Genomic DNA, 24975 nt, shown 5'->3' on the forward strand with positions numbered 1-24975 from the left:
GGTGCTCCTGTAGAACACTGTGAATGCCCTCGGGGACAGGACTAATTTCTTCAGCCTCCTGAGGTTAAAGAGTCGCTGTCGTGCCTTCTTCACCACGGGGTCCGTGTGGTTTGACCATTTCAGCTCCTCGGAGATGTGTACGTACAGGAAGTTAAGTTTACGCTTTTGACCGTCTCCACAGCGGCCCCATTGATGAGTCCACAATCAGCTCCTTTGTTTTGCTGACGTTAAGGGAGAGGTTGTTTACCTGGCACCACACCGTCAGAGTGCCTACCTCCTCCCTGTAGGCCGTCTCGTCGTTGTTGGTAATCAGGCCTACTACTGTCGTGTCGTCAGCGGCCTGTCAGGAAGTCCAGGACCCAGTTGCATAGGGAGGAGTTAGGCTCTCTGACGGTGTGGTTCAGTCCCAGGGCTGTGAGCTGTAGTCGAACAGCATCCTCACATATGCATTCCTCTTGTCCAGATGGGTGAGTGCAGTGTGCAGTGCAATGGCGATTGAGTCGTCCGTGGATCTGTTGGGCGGTAAGTGAATTGGAGAGGGTCGGGTGTGTCGGGGAGGGAGGAGGTGATGTAGTCTTTGACAAGCCTCTCGAAGCACTTCATAATGACCCGTAGTGAGTGCTACGGGTCAGTAGTCATTCAGTTCAGTTACTTTCCCTTTCTTGGGCATGGTGATGATAGTTGACATCTTGAAGCAGGTGGGGATAACGGCCTGAGTTAGAGAGAGATTGAAAATGTCCAAAAACACTACAGCTAGTTGCTCTGCACATGCTCGGAGGGCGCGGCTAGGGATGCCGTCTGGGCCGGCAGCCTTGCGAGGGTTAACACGTTTGAATGACTTGAAGTTGAAGTCGGAAGTTTACATACACCTTAGCCAAATACATTTAAACTCAGTTTTTCACAATTCCTGACATTTAATCCTAGTACAGATTCCCTGTTTTAGGTCAGTTAGGATCACCACTTTATTTTAAGAATGTGAAATGTCAGAATAATAGTAGAGAGAATGATTTATTTCAGCTTTTATTTCTTTCATCACATTCCCAGTGGGTCAGAAGATTACATACACTCAATTAGTATTCAGAAGCATTGCCTTTAAATTGTTTAACTTGGGTCAAACGTTTCGGGTAGCCTTCCACAAGCTTCCCACAATAAGTTGGGTAAATTTTGGCCCATTCCTCCTGACGGAGCTGGTGTAACTGAGTCAGGTTTGTAGGCCTCCTTGCTCGCACATGCTTTTTCAGTTCTGCCCACACATTTTCTGTAGGATTGAGGTCAGGGCTTTGTGATGGCCACTCCAATACCTTGACTTTGTTGTCCTTAAGCCATTTTGCCACAACTTTGGCAGTATGCTTGGGGTCATTGTCCATTTGGAAGACCCATTTGTGACCAATCTTTAACTTCCTGACTGATGTCTTGAGATGTTGCTTCAATATATTCACATCATTTTCCTTCCTCATGATGCCATCTATTTTGTGAAGTGCACCAGTCCCTCCTGCAGCAAAGCACCCTCACAGCATGATGCTGCCACCCATGTGCTTCACGGTTGGGATGGAGTTCTTCGGCTTGCAAGATACCCCCTTTTTCCTCCAAACATAACGATGGTCATTATGGCCAAACAGTTCTATTTTTGTTTCATCAGACCAGAGGACATTTCTCCAAAAAGTACGATCTTTGTCCCCATGTGCAGTTGCAAACCGTAGTCTGGCTTTTTTAAGGTGGTTTTGGAGCCGTGGCTTCTTCCTTGCTGAGTGGCCTTTCAGGTTATGTCGATATAGGACTCGGATATAGATACTTTTGTACCTGTTTCCTCCAGCATCTTAACAAGGTCCTTTGCTGTTGTTCTGGGATTGATTTGCACTTTTTGCACCAAAGTACGTTCATCTCTAGGAGACAGAACGCGTCTCCTTCCTGAGCGGTATGACGGCTGCGTGGTCCCATGGTGTTTATACTTGCGTACTATTGTTTTGTATAGATGAACGTGGTACCTTCAGGCATTTGGAAATTGCTCCCAAGGATGAACCAGACTTGTGGAGGTCTGCAATTTGTTTTCTGAGGTCTTGCCTGATTTCTTTTGATTTTCCCATGATGTCAAGCAAAGAGGCACTGAGTTTGAAGGTAGGCCTTGAAATACATCCACAGGTACACCTCCAATTGACTCAAATGCCATGACATCATTTTCTGGAATTTTCCAAGCTGTTTAAAGGCACAGTCAACTTAGTGTATGTAAACTTCTGACCCACTGGAATTGTGATACAGTGAATTATAAGTGAAATAATCTGTCTGTAAACAATTGTTGGAAAAATTACTTGTGTCATGCACAAGGTAGATGTCCAAACCGACTTGCCAAAATGATAGTTTGTTAACAAGAAATGTGTGGAGTGGTTGAAAAATGAGTTTTAATGACTCCAACCTAAGTGTATGTAAACTTCCGACTTCAACTGTACGTCTTCCGTGGAGACCGTAAGCACGTAGCCCTCGTTGTCCTCAGGGGCTCTCCTCGGCAGCTCAGAGTCTTTTGGCTCGAAGTGTGAGAAAAAGGTGTTTAGCTCGTCGGGTAGGGCAGCATTGGTGTCCGCAACATGACTGGCTTTCTTTTTGTAATCCGTGGTCGTTAGAAGCCTCTGCCACATACGCCCATCTGTCACTCCAACTCCAACTCTCAGACAGAACAGCTCTATTATAAAACACATCCTGTCGTCCAGCTTCCCTCAGATCGACACACACTGATAAGGGAACAGTCCTCAGCGCCTCGCCTGCTGATGGAGCCTTATCACCATAATGTCAATCTGACTGCAAAATGTAAACCAAATTGAAGTGGATAAGACGGGCGAGGTGCCAATACTGCTAATAACTTTGGATGCATTAAAGCACTGACATGAGTTATGGAGCTATTTCTAAATGGGAAAAGTTGTTTGGTGTTGATAGCATCTTTATTCTCGGAGTATAAAGGCCAGCAGACTGAAAAATGAGAGGCTCTACACACCTGGATTGATTTAACTTGAGTCACGGTTGTTTTTGTCCTCTAAACACACATCAATTTCGATTAGCATAGATTAGTTTGATGGACAAACAGCTCCTTTGATTGTGTTTTTTCAAATGCAAAGAGTTATCAATGGCTGGCATTGAAGCAGAACTCATTACCTTCTTTATCCACAAAGCCTACCAATAGCTCTTTCTCTCTCTCTCCCTCTTATTTCCACTCTCTTTCTCCAACCCCCACCTTTCCCTCTGTCCTTCTCTGATCTGTCTTCCAATATTCTCACTCTGCACTCTCAACACTTCCAGATTTCCTCTCTTCCTCTTCTCCTCTATCCCTCCTCTTTCTCCATCACTGCCCTCCCCCCTGTCCCTCTCTGACCTGTGTGCCGGTGGTCTCCTGGAAGCAGCGTCCCAACTGGCTCTTGGAGGAGATGGGCTGGTACTGGGGGACGTAGCTCTGCTGGTTGGGGTAGATTATATTGTGTCCCTGGATCGTCTGTCTGCTGTCTGAGTGGTGGTAGGTGTAGTGAGACTGGGTCTGGGTCTGGGTCTGCGATTGGCCATTCTGCCCATTGCCTTTCACCTTCTGCCCATTGGCATCCAGCTGGGAGACCTGATGGATCTGCACCGAGGCCTCTGGAGGATGCTTCACGTGGATGTTCACGATGCTGGGGGCATATTTCACTGGGGGAGACAAGGTAAAAGAGGATACATGGGGTCAAAGTTATTGAAAAGAGCAAGTTAATGTTCTACGACCGCACTTTAGATGTACACTTATTGGATACTCCTTCGTATTTCTACCTATATGCCTTCGGATAAAAAATTAACCCAATTTTCAAAAAATACAAATTCCTGGAAGAACTGTACATGTATTTGAACTCAGTCCCTCCATCTTACCAGGGTTCTGTCCATTGCTGAACGTGAGGGGCAGAGTGTGAGTGGAGTGAATCTGGGACGTCTGCTGCTTCCCATTCTGGCGCTGCTGCCCATTCCCATTTTGAACAGGCATCTGGCAGAACTTCCCCGTATAGGTAGCCGGGCACTGACACTTGTCCCTGGCACTGCACTTTCCTCCATTCATGCAGGGCAGATGGCATACCACTAAAAAAACACAAAGAACGTGAAGTTTAGCCAGCTGTGCCCACAGATGACAGCGAACCCAATGACATTCCCCACACACAGCCACACACAAACTCTTTACAGCAGTTTATTTTTGGAAAATGTTTAACTCGGAGACTGATCAACCTTTAAATAAACAGCAAGTAGACAAAACAACCACTGTTTACGAACTGTGTTTGACATTTCATGATGAGTTACCTTCCAATATTATTTTTTCTCTGATTGCGCTTTCTCGCTCTCTCCCACTCAAGCCTCCATATGCCAAGGACCTCATCGAGGAAGTTTGTGCTTTAGCACAACAAGATATGAAGCAGGAATCTCGAGCTGCAACATTAAGAGGCATGATGGATCCATCCATACCCAGGAGAACAAAGCCTGTGTTGTTCAGCCATCGTTTACATCTTTGTCGTTGTCTTCCAGAGTTCCACGACTTTACGCATTCAGCTCAGTGTCCAAACACTGCCCGACTCCCCCACCATCAATATTCATCACAAAGGCACAAGGAGATGGATGCCAAATGATCCATTACGCTTGGCGACTGCATAATTCCTCAGCAAATCTGGCATAATTGAGGAGCCTGTAATGTATTCAGCTATTCAGCCCTAGGGTTTGTTTTCCATCCTGACTCTGACAGTCATCAATTCCTCAGCCCGGTTCTGAGGGAGACCTCATGCCCAGATAAGGCTACTTGAGGCTAAGACCCAAACCACATGACAGAGGTATGCCCAGGAAAGTATTACACTGGGAATTCAAGGTCTTTACTGTAAATACCTTGCTGTTCATACTAGAAATTGAGTAAGTGTGCCATTCTCACTTTTCTCTCTCTCTCTCAGAGTTGTCAGTCACCCAATGCTTATTCATCCACAAAGGAATTTCCTTCATAGCTCCAGCTAGTCTCCACAAGCACCGCACACGCCACCACACCACTCACCTCCACTAACCATGCACCACAAGCCAGAAAAAAACGAATGAAAAATATAGAATTTAAATTAGAACATTAACTGCTCCATTCAGGCAGTAATTTTCAATAATTGCGAAGCTGAAGGACATTCTGTGGAGGGTTAGTTTGCCGAGGCGTCTTCTGGAAAAGAGCTGAAGGAACCGAATCCCCCCAGTGTATTTGAAATATGTGTCAATGGCGTGTGGGTCGGCGGCATGAATCAAGCTGTCAGCCCAGCCAGGAGCCGGCTAGCAGACAGAGACTGGGAGGGGACAGAGTGTGGAGCGCGTGCGTGTTTGTATTGGACTCTGCTGCCTAGTCCTCAGTTTTGTCTCCCCAGAGTCACCCAGACATATACGCAGTTGGTTGGGGGTGGGGTGGAGATACTACTGACACTCAACCACCCTGTCTGCCTCAGTTCCCCCCAATGGGAATACCTGCTGCCTATGAGGAATATCTTGGCTGCCTGGGTCTGTCGTCCTTTCTACCAGTGCAGGAATCTCCTCAGCAAACCATGAGTCAATTGCTCAATTGAGCGAGAGGGAACTAGTAATCACTCTCTTCTGGCACTCCATTACAAGTTGTAGGAAAGCATGTCAAGCACAGCTGAAATTCCTGGAAGGTGTAATGTGTTATAATGTTCCACACATACAGGTAATTTAATCACATGCTTTTCAGGCCTTAGGAGGCAATCTTAGCCTAGTGTTTCAAGTTGAAAGGGTGTTTCAAATTCATTGTAGAGAAAGTTAAACATGTTCCATCTATAATAACAACATTCCTACTGTAGCTACAAAGAAAGAGGCTGATTCTTTGTCCTGTGGCCTATAGGCCTTGTGTTCAGTGCATCCCAGTCACTACTGTACTGTAAACAAATAGCATTCATGTCTTTTGTTTAATTGAGTGTGTTTTCCCTAGAAAAGGACAAGCACAGTTTGGTAGGATATGCCTCTCCCCAACCCTCTCATTATGGTGACAACAACACCGCTCCCAAACCTCACATCCTTGCTGCCTCGGATTCTCTCTGGCCCATGCAGGCTCCTGCTACACACTGCTGTTTGAAGTCCTCTCTGACTCTGCCCAGCCCCAGCCAACCCCCTGCCAGGCCTGGCCCATGACATTACCATGCAGCCTGTGGCATTAGGAGCATCAGGTGATTTCCTGTTTGATATACAAAGACATCTCAGGGACTACGGGTTATTGTTTACATTTGGGATGTCTAGAAGAGACAGGATCCATGTAAAATGTGCTTTGAGAGGGTGTATTTGGCCAATCAAACTGGTTGACAAACGTAGCAAGACTGGTTATTTAAACAGAGAGAAGCTATACATGATAATCATTGGTTTGGTGGAACCCACATCAAACCATATTGGATGAGTATGTATGGCCATACATTTTTCCTGACCACGTGACCTGACCAGGAACAACTCCGGGCTCTATGGATGAGGTTTATCTTGTTCAAGTTAGTTTATTTGTCATATACACATGATATACACAGTTTATTAGGTACACCACCCCGTTCATGAAAATGGTTCGCTCCTACAGACAGTGAGTCACGTGGCCGTGGTTTGCTATATACTATAAAGCAGACAGACAGGCATCGAGGCATTCAGTTACTGTTCGATTGAACATTAGAATGGGTAAAACGAGTGACCTAAGTGACTTTGAGCGTGGTATGATTACGGCAGTGGCAGTCATAACATTTTGTCAGCTGGTGATCGTCAAGCAAATAACTGCTGGTCTCAAGGTAATTGACCGTTAATTAACATAAACATATTTAGCATCTCCTGGCTTCCACGCATAGCCTACAAGCCACTAATACAGACCTTTGGAACACCTACATTTTAAAAAGTCTAATAAATCCATAGCCTACACCATCACAATAAAACCATTATGTATTTTATACAGGTCTAAAGAAACATGATATGAAAGAAAATACTGTCTATTTCAGAACTGTCTATAACAGAATAGCATAGTCCTTGTCCTTATGTTAGGCTCTGATCTGGCTATGCCATATGGCTGTGGGCTACACTAGTTCATTTAGCAGACAAGATTTGCTTAGAAGTCCGTGGCTTATTTTATAGTATGAAGAATACAATTGAACATAGCTGAATAAAATAGAATGGATGTTTTCTCCTAAAGATTTCTGAGGGAGTGCGCACATGCGGCTAATCTGTGTTGAGCGATTAACAAAGAAACAGGTCTTCCTATATGCTTAATTTAGAGTTATTTATGCAACTTTAGTTGTGATCAAAACATATTGCCCAACATTTAAATTTTTTATACATTCTAAGGCTGCATGATGCATGAAAGGCATGAGCTTTGCTTTGTTATTTGCACAGGCTGCACACATTTCATCAGTCTCTCATTCACAATTTGACAAGCACTTGATAATGCCTCGAATTTCCCAGTGGCATCCCCTTGTGTGGCCGTAATGCCCCGTAAAAAAATCCACGCCTTTTGCGGCCAGTGGCCGTTGTGCCTTTGGGCTGATATATAATAATTATAATTCCCTTCTCCCGGCTGCGTGCGGTGAAGCACCTCTCACTCACACGGCTCTCTCAGATAGCTCAATTCTTATTGCCAATGCACGTCACGTGATAAGGTCTTTCTCACAGGCTACAAGTGAAGACAGACACATAGGACACAACTGCGCGCGTCCTTATACAATTCCGAGGCACACAAAGTTGACCTATTCTATTCTGTGTGCGAAATAAATATTCCAAACATAGTCTGGGACAGTTGTGGGATGCGATAGATCCCAAATTAAAATAAAATAATATGTGTGAAATTTGTTTTAGAATGGACCATTATCATGCACCTGTCTCAAAACAGGGGCAGGGGAAAAAAAATACATGTAATTTATGGACTTAAATAGCAAATGGAGGACACTTTTCCCGTGGTTCATTTTCATGCCAGCCAGGTAGGCTACACTCCCGTTATAAAGAGAAGCAATGTGCTTAATATTAGGAAAGTTGAGAAATAGATACAGTAGGCCTAGCCTATAGAAAGCTGATGGGATCCTCCTCTTTTTAATAGAGGCCATCACTCTGTTTTCTCACGCAATTGCATAGCCTATAGAAATGTTGCGGAACATGAGTTCATGGGCTCTCATGAAGTGCAGATCGGCATTTCGGAACGCACAACTCGTCCATCCTTGTCACGGATGGGCTATTGCAGCAGATTACTATACTGGGTTAAACTCCTATCAGCGAAAAACAAGAAGAAGCGGCTCCAGTTGGCACGTGATCACCAACATTGGACAATTGAGGAGTGGAAAAATATTGCCTGGTCTTACGAATCCCGGTTCCTGTTGGTGTCAACGGTACAGGCTGGTGGCGGTGGTGTGGGGAATGTTTTCCTGGCACACGTTAGGTCCCTTGATACCAACTGAGCAACGTTTCCATGCCCCAAAGAATTCTGGATGTTCTGGAGGCAATAATAAACTTACCACTTTATTGTGTACATGGAGTACACAGTGCAATGAAATGCTTACTTGCAGGTTCCCCTCTCGACAATGCATCAACAGAAAAACGAAGTAAGTGAATACAAAGAGCAATACAAAATAAAGCTCAATGAAAGCTCAATGAAATACACTGCTCAAAAAAATAAAGGGAACACTTAAACAACACAATGTAACTCCAAGTCAATCACACTTTTGTGAAATCAAACTGTCCACTTAGGAAGCAACACTGATTGACAATACATTTCACATGCTGTTGTGCAAATGGAATAGACAACAGGTGGAAATTATAGGCAATTAGCAAGACACCCCCAATAAAGGACTGGTTTTGCAGGTGGTGACCACAGACCACTTCTCAGTTCCTATGCTTCCTGGCTGATGTTTTGGTCACTTTTGAATGCTGGCGGTGCTTTCACTCTAGTGGTAGCATGAGACGGAGTCTACAACCCACACAAGTGGCTCAGGTAGTGCAGCTCATCCAGGATGGCACATCAATGCGAGCTGTGGCAAGAAGGTTTGCTGTGTCTGTCAGCGTAGTGTCCAGAGCATGGAGGCGCTACCAGGAGACAGGCCAGTACATCAGGAGACGTGGAGGAGGCCGTAGGAGGGCAACAACCCAGCAGCAGGACTGCTACCTCCACCTTTGTGCAAGGAGGAGCAGGAGGAGCACTGCCAGAGCCCTGCAAAATGACCTCCAGCAGGCCACAAATGTGCATGTGTCTGCTCAAACGGTCAGAAACAGACTCCATGAGGGTGGTATGAGGGCCCGACATCCACAGGTGGGGGTTGTGCTTAAAGCCCAACACCGTGCAGGACGTTTGGCATTTGCCAGAGAACACCAAGATTGGCAAATTCGCCACTGGCGCCCTGTGCTCTTCACAGATGAAAGCAGGTTCACACTGAGCACGTGACAGAGTCTGGAGACGCCGTGGAGAACGTTCTGCTGCCTGCAGCATCCTCCAGCATGACCGGTTTGGCGGTGGGTCAGTCATGGTGTGGGGTGGCATTTCTTTGGGGGGCCGCACAGCCCTCCATGTGCTCGCCAGAGGTAGCCTGACTGCCATTAGGTACCGAGATGAGATCCTCAGACCCCTTGTGAGACCATATGCTGGTGCGGTTGGCCCTGAGTTCCTCCTAATGCAAGACAATGCTAGACCTCATGTGGCTGGAGTGTGTCAGCAGTTCCTGCAAGAGGAAGGCATTGATGCTATGGACTGGCCCGCCCGTTCCCCAGACCTGAATCCAATTGAGCACATCTGGGACATCATGTCTCGCTCCATCCACCAACGCCACGTTGCACCACAGACTGTCCAGGAGTTGGCGGATGCTTTAGTCCAGGTCTGGGAGGAGATCCCTCAGGAAACCATCCACCACCTTATCAGGAGCATGCCCAGGCGTTGTAGGGAGGTCATACAGGCACGTGGAGGCCACACACACTACTGAGCCTCATTTTGACTTGTTTTAAGGACATTACATCAAAGTTGGATCAGCCTGTAGTGTGGTTTTCCACTTTAATTTTGAGGGTGACTCCAAATCCAGACCTCCATGGGTTGATAACTTTGATTTCCATTGATAATTTGTGTGATTTTGTTGTCAGCACATTCAACTATGTAAAGAAAAAAGTATTTAATAAGATTATTTCATTCATTCAGATCTAGGATGTGTTATTTTAGTGTTCCCTTTATTTTTTTGAGCAGTGTATAATAAATAGTAATTTACTAGTAATTTAGTAGTTTATCCGTGCATTAGAAATGTCCATCACAACGCCTAATGTGATGAGTAACTAATAAGTGTTTCTTGCTGACAGACATCAGGTTTGCCCTCCTCCTCTGTAGCCCTCACAGTGTGATGTCAGAGGTCTAACCAGAAGCCATAGCTGTGGTTCCCAGAGGCTAATGAAATCATCACACCATGGACTGATTACTGGGGCGAATGGCGCCCCAGAACAGCCCCCCGAACACCTCTAAAGGCACTCAGACACAATGGTTACATACTCATCTTGTTGTGGGCAGGAAACAAGCTACTGAAGCTGTGTGGCAAAACATGACAGGATGGGAAGGGAAATGCCACTGTTTCAAACGGCTATTAACTTTATCAGACCTAATCTGATTCACCTCTGATAGACAGACACTTAAGGGAAATCAAAGTAATAGAATTCAAGGGAAACTAAATCCACACACTCAAATCCACGACTCGTAAGATATTCAATATTTGCTGACAGTTACCTCATCCAACCTCAGGTAGCACTGGGAACACATGCATTTATTATGAGGACTGAGCAATTTCTCTTTAGATAGGCCAGCTGCAAAGTCAAAATTGGCTATTGTAAAAATTCATGAAAACAAAAATGTGCTTTTTGGTCCTAATTTAAGGTTAGGGTTAGGCATTAGGGTTACCAGTATGGTTCGGGTTAAGGTTAGGTTTAAAATAAGATTTTATGACTTTGTGGCTGTGACAGCTAGTGACCAGAACAAGATTCATGACAAAAAACGCTAACCTGCGTTTAATCAGCTGAGTCAGAAAGAGTGACTGACCGTACCTCAGTCCCCAGTCTTATGCGCTCCAGATGTTTCCTCTGACTACCACACAGAATAAAATAGTTTAATGAGACTACTTCACCTGGTGGACAGTGGACACACACACACACACACAGATACAGTGAACACCCATGCACAAACAGAAACAAGCACATACACAACCACACTGACTCATTTCCTCCTCATCCACTGAGGAGTGGAGCGTGAGAGAGTGAAAGAGAGTGAGGACCGAAGCCCTGGAGGTTGTTCATTAAGGCAGGCTGCCATGCTCCCTCCACGGGCCTAGGCAATGTGATTAGAGGAGGCTGGGTCAGCAGCAGCACAGTGCATGGCCCCTGGGTGTCTAATGAGATTTTAAGACGCGGCGTCTGGCACTTCACAGAAAAATCCCACTTAGTTGATAGAGCAGAAAGGCAGGTTGGCCCAGACAAGGCAACCCTAGACTCACGGTAGAGGCTAGCGCCTGGTGTTTACTGAGGGCACAGGCTCTGGCAGCAGGAGAAGCCCCCATCGCTTCCCCCCTCCACCACAGGCAGCCCGTCTACTGAGACTGTAAATACAGTGCCACGCTTTCCTGACTGCCAGGTAGGGATGACAAAAAAAGAAATCTACGAAGAAGAAAAAAACATGTAGGGAGGAAAAAATGACAGTGCAGCTAATGAAAATATAAGCTAATGAAATCTGACAAGGAGGAAATGACAGCTACAAGAGGATTAGTCGACTCCAGCCATCTCCAACTCCATCTAAGGCTGGCGCTGCACAGCTCATAAACTCCCCAGCATGGTCCCTCACTGGCAACCTCTGGACTCTCCCTTTCCTCTATAGCTACAGGTTTTATTCTCCACCAGATGATCCCCCAGCCACAACTTGCGTACGTGGGAGTGAAGGGAGCCTATAAAATCAGTGAAAGTGTTTCGGTGAAATACCTGGCACTCTCCTTTACAGGGCAGACAGAGAGAGAGAGACGGCTGCAGACTTTTTTCCTCCTCGGGAGCCACATGCTTCCAATTAGGCACTGACCAAACACCTGATTACACTCCTTTGGCCCAGTGAAAGCCTAAATGAACTATTAGTGTGTAATGCTCATTAATCAAGTCTCATACAGGACTCCAGACACATAGGCCTCCAGACAACTACCTCCACCCAAAGTCAACAGCCCTCATCACCTCTGTAAAAACTGAACAGGTTACCAGAGGAATTAGAAATTTAATGGAATTGGCCCGAGAGCCAAGAAAATCGGTCAGCTTCTTTCTTTACCTCTCTCCCAAAATGGGACATATTTGTATAGGTGCTATATGAAGAGAACGGGTAGAATAATGTTGAATATACTTCCCTCCATCTTGACTTCCCCAAAAATCAATTTAGTTTAATCTGACCCTAAATGTGGTGATATTGTCTACAGCTCAGCTGACACACAAAATGAACTGACAGCCATGGCCATCTTTAATAAGGAAGCCTGGGCTGATCCAGGAGGCTCACAATACTTAGACAGGCACTGCACACACCTAGGACCCAATACGCCCAAAAGTCTGGGCCTGAGACAGACCACTGAGGTATGGAAAAACAACACTCTAAAAGGGTTCCTTGTCCCCCATAGAATACTGTGACAGTAGAGAGACAGAGAAGAGGGGTCGAAAAGAGTGGGAGAGAGAGAGAGAGACAGAGAGAGAGAGAGAGAGAGAGAGAGCGAGCGAGAGCGAGAGCGAGAGCGAGAGCGAGAGCGAGAGCGAGAGCGAGAGCGAGAGCGAGAGAGAGAGCGAGAGAGAGAGAGAAAGGGAGGGATAAACTTTATTCCCTTATCAGTATGGAGCTGATATGGAAACCAAATGAGACCGTTATATAATCTGCCAGCCAGTAGACTGTACAGTAGTAAACTGTGCAGCTGTGTCCTTCTCTCTTTCCAGATGCATGTCTAGCGGAGTTGGACTGCAGGAGAGGAGAGGGGCTGTCTCCATCGGCAACGGAGGGTAATGTGGCAGCCCAAAACCACCAGGCCTCCAGCCCTAAGCGCTGACTAGGCAGGACAGAAGCCCAGAAGAAATGTTCACATTCATATTCTCAATGGATGTATTGTGTTTTAATTGCACAAAATGTGGTAATAACAGTGCAGCACAATCCACCACGATTAATAAACCTCTTTCCACAGGACTGTAAAGTAAAATGTTCCTTTGCAGAGCCTTCAACAGCAGAGTGGCATTTAGTACAGTGTTAAGTGGGTAAAAAGTACAGTTACACCTCGCCCTGGATAAATGAGTCACAAATCAACTAAAGCTTGTTATGGGCTTGGTAAGCGTGTTATTTGGCCAACACCATGTTGCAAGCAGGGACACATCCCCCCTTTTCTTATAATGAAGCAACACTCTCCCTTCATCACTCAGGTATGATAAACAAACATGGGATTTATTCAATTTCTGCTGCTGGAGATGTACATTTACATTTAGCAGACGCTCTTATCCAGAGCGACTTACAGTTAGTGAGTGCATACATTTTTGTAAAAAATGTTTTATACTGGTCCCCCGTGGGAAACGAACCCACAACCCTGGCGTTGCAAACGCCATGCTCTACCAACTGAGCTACACGGGACTACACGAGATGGCCTGCACACTGTAAATAAAACTCAGCTCTCCACTTTCTAGGCTCAGGACTTGTGCTACTTCATAGCTCTCTTGGCTCTCAGCAGGGAGGGAAGAGCAGGCCTGGAACAGATTGCGTGTCTCGACAGGTACATTAGGCTGACACTACACCAGGTGCTCTCATTTAAAGAGACAGTCACACAGACAGAGCAGCACCCTAGGCTGCAGATCTGCACAAAAGAGCAGGAAAAGACTGCTACATTTGCTACGCTATACTGCACATTTTGCATTCCAATATATAGGTATTTAGTGATGATTCAAATAAGTATCTTCAACCATAAAATTAGTAACACAATACATAGTGAAGAGTTATAATTAGGTTTTTACTATGGCCCAATCAATAACGTCAAACTGTACAATATGCATCATGAATGCTGACTCTATAGGGATAGCCACATTGACCGTGAGTCACAGAACCAGAGTCAGAGCTCTCATATCTGTGTCTGCTGCTGAGTCAGACAGGAATTCATCTTCTTTGGGTCTTCCCAGATGTCTGTGTCAAGAACAGGATACAGCAGACAGTGGTGAGCTCCTTATAAGGACTGAGGCAGACTTTTCCAGGGTCTGTGCAACACCCACCTATTGTGCTCCTGTATTGAACAGTCATTTTTATATTTTATATACTATGTGTGTCAGATACTATACTGTTATGCAGGAAAATGCAGTAATGTAAACATTAATCATCAAAATAGTTTAACACCTCATCCAGAATGCAGAGAGTGTGAGACATAGAACGTACATGACAGATCTCATTGTATTGCCCTAAACGCGTGCACACACACACACACACACACACACACACACAGCACAATAACCACCCTAAATTCAGATGCCTTATATCCCATCATGCACCAGGCACAAGGCAGCAACCACATCGGATGAGCACAAGACGGAAACAGATGGGGAGGGGTGATGATAAGGTGAACCGGAGATCACTCACCTACTCTGAAGTTGGGGGCGGTGAGGGTGTCTGCGGCACGGCCATTCTCACTGATAATGGTGGTGGTGTTGCCCAGCTCACAGTTGTTCTGGCACTGGCCCCCCGTGCAGGTCACCTTGCAGATGGTGGGTGTGAAGACCACCTTGATCCGGCCCGTGTGGTTCCCCACTGCCAGCCGGGAAGCACAGCACAGCAGCAGAAAGGAGAGGGAGAGAAGGGAGAGTCTCGTCAGTCTCGTATCCATTGGTTAGTTAGTATCACCCTGTGTACCTGTCACGAACGATCACGAACAAAGAGTTTCAGTCAAAACAATAACTGAAACGACTGTTGTCCTCTATTCACATATACTCCTGTTGTGTCTCTCTTTTCCCTCTATCTTTCTCTTTAATTCCCCCTCTCTCTCCAACTGCTCCTAAATCCGGTGGCGACTCTGAAACATGAGGAGGGAAAGAGAAAAAACAGAGGGAGAAAGCTCAGCAAACAAAACTCTGGGATGCACTCCAATTCTTCATCAAAAGTCAAGTTCCCTGAGAGGTGGGTATTGGCAGATCACAATGCAATGTTTTTTTCCAAGACGGACAAAGAGTGGGCATGGCAGCCTAGTCGGCCCAGGCTTCTCTGCTCATCCCCCTTTCTCTTCTATCTCCCATCTAGCACATTTTCAAGGACTTTGGCACCTCTGTTTGAAAGAAAGCCCTCCCAAAATGCTTTGCTGTGTGTCCTCCTGAGATCACCTCCTCTCTCTCGCTTTCTCGCTCTTCACTTTAGGATGAAGTCACGCCTGCCCACGTTACTGAGAAGAAAAAAAAGAGTCTACCCGCCTGTCCGCCCGCCCATTCCTCTCCCTCAACACCAAACCCAGCCCTCATATGAAACAGACAGACAGGCACAGATACAGATACAGACAGAGAAAGAGAGAGAGACTAGCAAGACAGAGAGAAGAGCATTGACCACAAACATCTGTCCTGGGTCTACCACATCCCTTCCCAGTCTATCCTCCTCCAACTTTACCCTTTTACCTTTTCTGTAACCAGTGACACAAGTCTCTATAGAAAGTACCTCAGCTCCCCTTCCTGTTTTCTCCCATTCACTTCTTCCTTTTCCCTGCACCAACGTCTCTCTCTACGTCTTCTCTTTATTTTTTGGCAGCCCCCCCCACCGGTCCAAACTTCCCCCAAACCCCAGACTCCTGAGCTCAACGTTTCGTCTGCGGCTGTCAGCTGTTCACACCAGACAGAGCAGAGATGCAGCGAGCATTGCCAAGGGGAGAGAGGGCTTTTTCTCTAAACCAGAGAGCAGGCTAAACCACTGAATTAGAGGCTTTGGGCTGTCTTAATAATTGCTATAAGGTGAAAAAAAATATGTAGATATAAAGGGGAACTAATATGATGTAGTCAAAAACCAAAGACTAATAGACAGTTGGTTTTAAACGTGAGCCAACTGTATCATATACAGTTGAAGTCAGAAGTTTACATACACTTAGGTTGGAGTCATTAAAACTTCTTTTTCAACCACTCCACAAATGTCTTGTTAACAAACTATAGTTTTGGCAAGTCGGTTAGGACATCTACTTTGTGCATGACACAAGTATTTTTTCCAACAATTGTTCACAGACAGATTACTTCACTTATAATTCACTGTATCACAATTCCAGTGGGTCAGAAGTTTACATACACTAAGTTGACTGTGCCTTTAAACAGCTTGGAAAATTCCAGAAAATGATGTCATGGCATTTGAGTCAATTGGAGGTGTACCTGTGGATGTATTTCAAGGCCTACCTTCAAACTCAGTGCCTCTTTGCTTGACATCATGGAAAAATCAAAAGAAATCAGCCAAGACATCAGAAAACAAATTGCAGACCTCCACAAGTCTGGTTCATCCTTGGGAGCAATTTCCAAACGCCCGAAGGTACCACGTTCATCTGTACAAACAATAGTACGCAAGTATAAACACCATGGGACCACACAGCCGTCATACCGCTCAGGAAGGAGACGCGTTCTGTCTCCTAAAGATGAACGTACCTTGGTGCGAAAAGTGCAAATCAATCCCAGAACAACAGCAAAGGACCTTGTGAAGATGCTGGAGGAAACAGGTACAAAAGTATCTATATCCACAGTAAAACGAGTCCTATATCGACATAACCTGAAAGGCCGCTCAGCAAGGAAGAAGCCACTGCTCCAAAACCGCCATAAAAAAGCCAGACTACGGTTTGCAACTGCACATGGGGACAAAGATCGTACTTTTTGGAGAAATGTCCTCTGGTCTGAAGAAACAAAAATAGAACTGTTTGGCCATAATGACCATCGTTATGTTTGGAGGAAAAAGGGGGTTACTTGCAAGCGAAGAACACCATCCCAGCCGTGAAGCACGGGGGTGGCAGCATCATGCTGTGGGGGTGCTTTGCTGCAGGAGGGACTGGTGCACTTCACAAAATAGATGGGATCATGAGGAAGGAAAATGATGTGGATATATTGAAGCAACATCTCAAGACATCAGTCAGGAAGTTAAAGCTTGGTCGCAAATGGGTCTTCCAAATGGACAATGACCCCAAGCATACTTCCAAAGTTGTGGCAAAATGACTTAAGGACAACAAAGTTAAGGTATTGGAGTGGCCATCACAAAGCCCTGACCTCAATCCTATAGAAATTTGTGGGCAGAACTGAAAAAGGGTGTGCGAGCAAGGAGGCCTACAAACCTGAGTCAGTTACACCAGCTCTGTCAGGAGGAATGGGCCAAAAATTCACCCAACTTATTGTGGGAAGCTTGTGGAAGGCTACCCGAAACATTTGACCCAAGTTAAACTATTTAAAGGCGATGCTACCAAATACTAATTGAGTGTATGTTAACTTCTGACCCACCGCGAATGTGATGAAAGAAATAAAAGCTAAAATAAATAATTCTCTCTATTATTATTCGGATATTTCACATTCTTAAAATAAAGTGGTGATCCTAACTGACCTAAAACAGGGAACTTATACTAGGATTAAATGTCAGGAATTGTGAAAAACTGAGTTTGAATGTATTTGGCTAAGGTGTATGTAAACTTCCGACTTCAACTGTACATAATAGACATAGTATTTAAAAGAGTTTAGAAAGTATATTTTGCCAGTCTCTCTGCACTCTGGCTCTGGCATTCGCCGTATTATGGCGGTTTCAATCCATCACCTCGTTTCACCGTGACCCAAAAACGTTCTGGCTTCTCTCTGGGGGCTGAGCATCATTCGGCCATTACCTTCCAGTAGTTTGTAGCTCTTTACGTTCTGGGGTTTCTGGGTGCTTATGCTACTACCACAAGCACTTTCATTCAGTGAAGGCCTGGGTATCACCACTGACAGGGGGTATGGAGATGTACGGACAGGAGAGGCCTTGGAAACACATCACATTCCCCAGCACATGGAGATCTATAGAGGGATCTGTAGAGGGGTCTTCCCCTGCCCCCTGTTCAACACAAGCCTTAACCACTCTGACACGGCTCGGAGCACAGAGTCCCTGGCCTCAGCAATGATGAAACATGTCCGCCTTCAAACCCCCAGCAGCCCTCCCTCCATCCCTACTCTGCAGACATCCCCAGCTCTGTGGAGCATATGGAGAGAGAAGCTGGATGGGCGCCTTAGAGAGAACACAGACATCATTCAGCAGGGAACACATGGGGACACAGGGGGGCTAGACTGGAGGGATGGGGAGGGGGGTATGGAGAGAGCGAGTCTGCAAGGGAAAAGAGGGTCTTCTATTGAGCCCCCTGGTGGACCTCTAGGAGTCCAATGGGTCCCCGTATGGGGGAAAGACAGCAGTCTCCGAGGCCAAGTGTAGCCTTCCAGCGCGACGATATACAGCTCAGAGCGGGAGCCTAGTTTGTCTGTCTGTGTGGTAGAGCTGAGGAACGGGCAGGAAGAATGGCTTTCCCAGACACGGCACCATAGCAAGCTGCTGACAGGCTGTCTGTCACGTGGGTGAGGGCTGACAGGAAGGCTGCGGGCGATTTATGAGTACAAACATTCTCCCCTGTCTGCTACTCAAGCAGGCAGGCAGCACACCGACACCACCGCATACTGGGCTAAAACCAACAGTGACGTCCCTACTAATTTGGAGCCGAAGGCCTGAGAGGCCATTCACTGTGACATGGGTATCTACTGTAAGTGTTTCGCAATATGGAGAAAAGCTTTGTGTGGCTTGACTATTTTTTTAATGGGCAGAAGGCAGAGGGGGGAGGGGGGCATGGTTCTATTGTGCCCTTGTACAGATGCATTCCTTTTCCTTTTTATGACCTCTACTGTATCTTCCCTTTCGTCCCTTCTCGCTTTCTGTCTCCCCTCCCTCCTCTGCGTCTCTATCTCTCTGATGTCTGGCCATATCCCTGGTGGTCCCACACTGGAGCTATATCAAAGTGGACTGGGTTTATTTGTAGTTGTGTGGCCAGGCTGGGGCTGCCTGAGGACTTCAGGCACAAGGGCCCCAGAGGGGAGTGGGAGGAAAATGCAGACAGACTCACAGAGACCTGCAGAGTCTGTTGTGTCTACATACTTCTCCATTAATAGCACAGAGACTGTCTGCTCAGACAGACATGAAGCCATTCACTTTCAGGTCAGCTAGTTCATCTACCCTTATTTACCTAAGCAGACGCCCACTGGAAAGTCTAACAGGAGGTTAAAAGATGTATATTCTCTGCCAACACAGTAGAGTATACCTTCAGGTGTACAGCATATCAGATGCATAACATTAAAGTAACTGCCCAGTGTTTAAATGAAATATGACCTATAATTACTTACAATATGAGTGAAATAGTTTTCCTTCCAAGAAATGTTAAGTATGTTAAAAAGCAGCTTTTTTGTGTTGGAATGGTGTGGGCGTACCCCAACAACAAAATGGTGTGGGCGTTTACAGGTCATTAAAGATATTAATGCAAGTAGACCACTGATTGGCCAGCTCATCCTCCTCTAGACCGCTGATTGGCCAGCTCATCCTCCTCAGGGAGATGGCATCATTTTCTATGAGGAAATAGCAAGCATGTTATTTTAAAAAATGTATACAGTGGGGGGGAAAAGTATTTAGTCAGCCACCAATTGTGCAAGTTCTACCACTTAAAAAGATGAGAGAGGCCTGTAATTTTCATCATAGGTACACGTCAACTATGACAGACAAATTGAGAAAAAAATTCCAGAAAATCACATTGTAGGATTTTTTATGAATGTATTTGCAAATTATGGTGGAAAATAAGTATTTGGTCATCTACAAACAAGCAAGATTTCTGGCTCTCACAGACCTGTAACTTCTTCTTTAAGAGGCTCCTCTGTCCTCCACTCGTTACCTGTATTAATGGCACCTGTTTGAACTTGTTATCAGTATAAAAGACACCTGTCCACAACCTCAAACAGTCACACTCCAAACTCCACTATGGCCAAGACCAAAGAGCTGTCAAAGGACACCAGAAACAAAATTGTAGACCTGCACCAGGCTGGGAAGACTGAATCTGCAATAGGTAAGCAGCTTGGTTTGAAGAAATCAACTGTGGGAGCAATTATTAGGAAATGGAAGACATACAAGACCACTGATAATCTCCCTCGATCTGGGGCTCCACGCAAGATCTCACCCCGTGGGGTCAAAATGATCACAAGAACGGTGAGCAAAAATGACCTGCAGAGAGCTTTGACCAAAGTAACAAAGCCTACCATCAGTAACACACTACGCCGCCAGGGACTCAAATCCTGCAGTGCCAGACGTGTCCCCCTGCTTAAGCCAGTACATGTCCAGGCCCGTCTGAAGTTTGCTAGAGTGCATTTGGATGATCCAGAAGAGGATTGGGAGAATGTCATATGGTCAGATGAAACCAAAATAGAACTTTTTGGTAAAAACTCAACTCGTCGTGTTTGGAGGACAAAGAATGCTGAGTTGCATCCAAAGAACACCATACCTACTGTGAAGCATGGGGGTGGAAACATCATGCTTTGGGGCTGTTTTTCTGCAAAGGGACCAGGACGACTGATCCGTGTAAAGGAAAGAATGAATGGGGCCATGTATCGTGAGATTTTGAGTGAAAACCTCCTTCCATCAGCAAGGGTATTGAAGATGAAACGTGGCTGGGTCTTTCAGCATGACAATGATCCCAAACACACCGCCCGGGCAACAAAGGAGTGGCTTCGTAAGAATCATTTCAAGGTCCTGGAGTGGCCTAGCCAGTCTCCAGATCTCAACCCCATAGAAAATGTTTGGAGGGAGTTGAAAGTCTGTGTTGCCCAGCGACAGCCCCAAAACATCACTGCTCTAGAAGAGATCTGCATGGAGGAATGGGCCAAAATACCAGCAACAGTGTGTGAAAACCTTGTGAAGACTTACAGAAAACGTTTGACCTGTGTCATTGCCAACAAAGGGTATATAACAAAGTATTGAGAAACTTTTGTAATTGACCAAATACTTATTTTCCTCCATAATTTGCAAATAAATTCATTAAAAATCCTACAATGTGATTTTCTGGAAGAATTTTTCTCATTTTCTCTGTCATAGTTGACGTGTACCTATGATGAAAATTACAGGCCTCTCTCATCTTTTTAAGTGGGAGAACTTGCACAATTGGTGGCTGACTAAATACTTTTTTCCCCCACTGTATATAACATTTTATGGTGGGGGTTTTGAAGGGTACGAGTATAGTCAACAACATTATTTGGGTATGAGTTAACAGAATATGAACTTTTAAAAGTGAGATTATCACTGGGCAGTTACTTTAAATACATACTATGAGAAGGGTAATCATCATGCCATGCACTATTCATAGGTCTCACTTTCCAAATTAATTAACTGTTCAGCCCCATTGTAAAGTGTAAATGGAAGATCATGTGTCTTCCATGGCGAGGGCTGCGAGGCTATTCAGTGGGGGAACATTAAGAGGACCAGATAACAGGTATTCAACAGCTCAGCACACTGTAGATGGCCTCTCCCGTCTGTGGCACTTGTTGTTTCAGCAATTGAAGGGTTCTCCGTTGTGTGACAGTCTATCGCCTTGCTCTGTCATTTCATTTTCTCTCCCACTCCCTGCCTTTATCTGAAATTGCCCTCTGAAAATGAGGCTAATAATTCATTTTAGACAGCGCCGAGCAGCAGGCAATGCTTAACTCTTTATGCCATTACTGCTGTGGCTGCAATTTGAACAATCCAATTGCTGCCCAACTCCAAGCTCCGCATTCCCCACACCCGTACAGCAGATGTGTATGTGTACTGTATATGCCCATAAGGAACAATTGCTGCCTTTTATCCATTGAGATAAAATAACTGAAGAGTAAGAACGTATTTAACATTCAGTGACTTATCTGACTTGAGGCAGCTGACAATGTGAAATATGGTTATTTAGAGAACCCATCTAAGGACTAACATACCATTTCATGTTCTCTTCCTCGCCATAAGCTAAATCTCCAATTACCATAACCAAATCTGGCTTCAACCATAGCGTATCCTTTGCTCAAAATGACAGATATTTTCTCAAACTAACAAGGCAATAGTAAACATGTGGTCCCCCACGAATGATGCATCACCCCACCCTTGGGCCAATTAGTGACAATAATTCAAGCTCAAATGGGACAGGAGATATGCTTGTTCAAAGTTTGGAATTTCAAGTGATTACTATAGCGCCCCCCTTTGGGCCAATCAGTGTAATTTTGTAAATGGCAGCTCTCTGGCAAGATGCGTCATTCACCCAAATTACGTCACAATTGGGCAATTGGTGTCTGAGATATCTGTAGTCCTCCCTTCCATTTTCATCGTGGGGGACAATAAAGAACATATAAACTTGAATGAATCTTCCACACGTGTGTTTTCATATGACTCTGTTGACACGGAGTACAGAAGGAGCCTATTCCACAGGGGGAGAGCAGGCCACTGCATAGTGCTGAAATCACATTGGCTCCCATAACGTGAGAAATGGGTGCAGCCCAAACCCCATGCAAAAATAATGACAGGCTGACCTAACTAAAGCGCCGCTACCGTGTCTGTTTGGCAGTGATTAATGGTCGACCCGATCAATCACCAGCCCTGAAATAACAAACAGACCAGTGTAATTGGCTCAGCTGGATCCGCTGACACTAGCTGATGTCGTGCGGTCCACTCAATGAGTAGAGAGAGAAAGTAGAGAGAGACTGTCACAGAACTTTCCAAACCCCGGGTTAAATCGTCCCCAGTCTGCCCCGTGCCAGCAAAGCCATGCCTGGGAGAGCTCAGAAATCTTAATAACGAGCCGACGACACTTTCATTAAAAAATAAAATTAATTTGTGAAATAACATCTTTAATGTGTTTGAGGACTTTGCTTCCCACCACAGAATCAATGGCTGGCAAAGTGCTGGAAAGGCCTCAGACTCACAAAATCATCACTTAGTAAATACTAGCTGATTTGAGAGCAGAGGTTTGGGACAATATAGTTCTGCCCTATGAGTTAAGATGACTGTTTTTCAGCTTCTCTTGACACATCATAAAGTCACCTGGTGTTTCAGGTACACATCCAAGCCTCCAAAGGCTTTAATTTAGTATGATGTGAATATCTGTGGGTAGAGTTTCAATAAAGTCATCTGTCAGTCCAGTAGCTAACCTTCCTAAAGGGAGGAATGTGTTCCTATGAAGCTTAGGATGAGTTAATACAGTAACAGGATGGGGTACCTTTCCAGAAATAAATCTCTCACTGTTGCCGCTTGCTACAGACCCCCCTCAGCCCCCAGCTGTGCCCTGGACACCATATGTGAATTGATTGCCCCCCATCTATCCTCAGAGTTCGTACTGCTTGGTGACCTAAATTGGGATATGCTTAACACCCCGGCCATCCTACAATCTAAACTAGATGCCCTCAATCTCACACAAATTATCAACGAACCTACCAGGTACAACCCTACATCCGTAAACATGGGTACCCTCATAGATATCATCCTGACTAACTTACCCTCTAAATACACCTCCGCTGTCTTCAACCAGGATCTCAGCGATCACGTGCTTTATTGCCTGCGTCCGTAACGGGTCCGCGGTCAAACGACCACCCCTCATCACTGTCAAACGCTCCCAAAAACACTTCAGCGAGCAGGCCTTCCTAATTGACCTGGCCCAGGTATCCTGGATGGATATAGATCTCATTCCGTCAGTAGAGGATGCCTGGTTGTTCTTTAAAAGTAATTTCCTCTCAATCTTAAATAGACATGCCCCATTCAAAAAATACAGAACTAAGAACAGATATAGCCCCTGGTTCTCCTCAGACTTGACTGCCCTTGACCAGCACAAAAACATCCTGTGGCGTACTGCATTAGCATCAAATAGCCCCGCGATATGCAACTTTTCAGGGAAGTTAGGAACCAATATACACAAGCAGTTAGGAAAGCAAAGGCTAACTTTTTCAAACAGAAATTTGCATCCTGTAGCACTAACTCCAAAAAGTTTTGGGACACTGTAAAGTCCATGGAAAATAAGAGCACTTCCTCCCAGCTGCCCACTGCACTGAGGCTGGGAAACACTATCACCACCGATAAATCTACAATAATCGAGAATTTCAACAAGCATTTTGCTACGGCTGGCCATGCTTTCCACCTGGCTACCACTACCCCGGCCACCAGCTCTGCACCCTCCGCTGCAACTTGCCCATGCCCCCCCCGCTTCTCCTTCACACAAATCCAGACAGCTGATGTTCTAAAAGAGCTGCAAAATCTGGACCCCTACAAATCATCTGGGCTAGACAATCTGGACCCTTTCTTTCTAAAACTAGCCGCAAATTGTCGCAACCCCTATTACTAGCCTGTTCAACCTCTCTTTCGTAACGCCTGAGATCCCCAGAGATTGAAAGCTGCCGCGGTCATCCCCCTCTTCAAAGGGGGTGACACTCTAGATCCAAACTGTTACAGACCCATATCCATCCTGCCCTGCCTTTCAAAAGTTTTTGAAAGCCAAGTCAACAAACAGATCACCGACCATTTCGAATCCCACCGTACCTTCTCCGCTATGCAATCCGGTTTCCGAGCTGGTCATGGGTGCACTTCAGCCACGCTCAAGGTCCTAAACGATATTATAACCGCGATCGATAATAGACAGTACTGTGCAGCCGTTTTCATTGACCTGGCCAAGGCTTTCGACTCTGTCAACCACCGCATTCTTATTGGCAGACTAAATAGCCTTGGTTTCTCAAATGACTGCCTCGCCTGGTTCACCAACTACTTCTCAGATAAAGTTCAATGTGTCAAATCGGAGGGTTCAATTCTTGGGCCGACTCTTTTCTCTGTGTATATCAATGACGTCGCTCTTGCTGCTGGTGACTCTCAGATCCACCTCTACGCAGACGACACCATTTTGTATACATCTGGCCCTTCATTGGACACTGTGTTAACAAACCTCCAAACGAGCTTCAATTCCATAC

The 24975-nt window shown here is 45.5% G+C and overlaps 1 protein-coding gene across 1 annotated transcript in view; it reads right to left on the minus strand.

The window, feature by feature from the left end:
- Positions 1-24975, minus strand: part of LOC121553785 (latent-transforming growth factor beta-binding protein 1) — a 163456-nt gene that overhangs the window by 97645 nt on the left and 40836 nt on the right. The window contains exons 5-7 of the mRNA XM_045211486.1: positions 14609-14776; positions 3877-4080; positions 3359-3663 (exon numbers count right to left, since the gene is read on the minus strand). Coding sequence (XP_045067421.1) covers positions 3359-3663; positions 3877-4080; positions 14609-14776 — 677 coding nt within the window. The remainder of the gene's footprint in view (positions 1-3358; positions 3664-3876; positions 4081-14608; positions 14777-24975) is intronic.

Source organism: Coregonus clupeaformis, chromosome 37, assembly GCF_020615455.1.
Source record: "Coregonus clupeaformis isolate EN_2021a chromosome 37, ASM2061545v1, whole genome shotgun sequence".
In the NCBI taxonomy this organism is placed as follows: domain Eukaryota; kingdom Metazoa; phylum Chordata; class Actinopteri; order Salmoniformes; family Salmonidae; genus Coregonus; species Coregonus clupeaformis.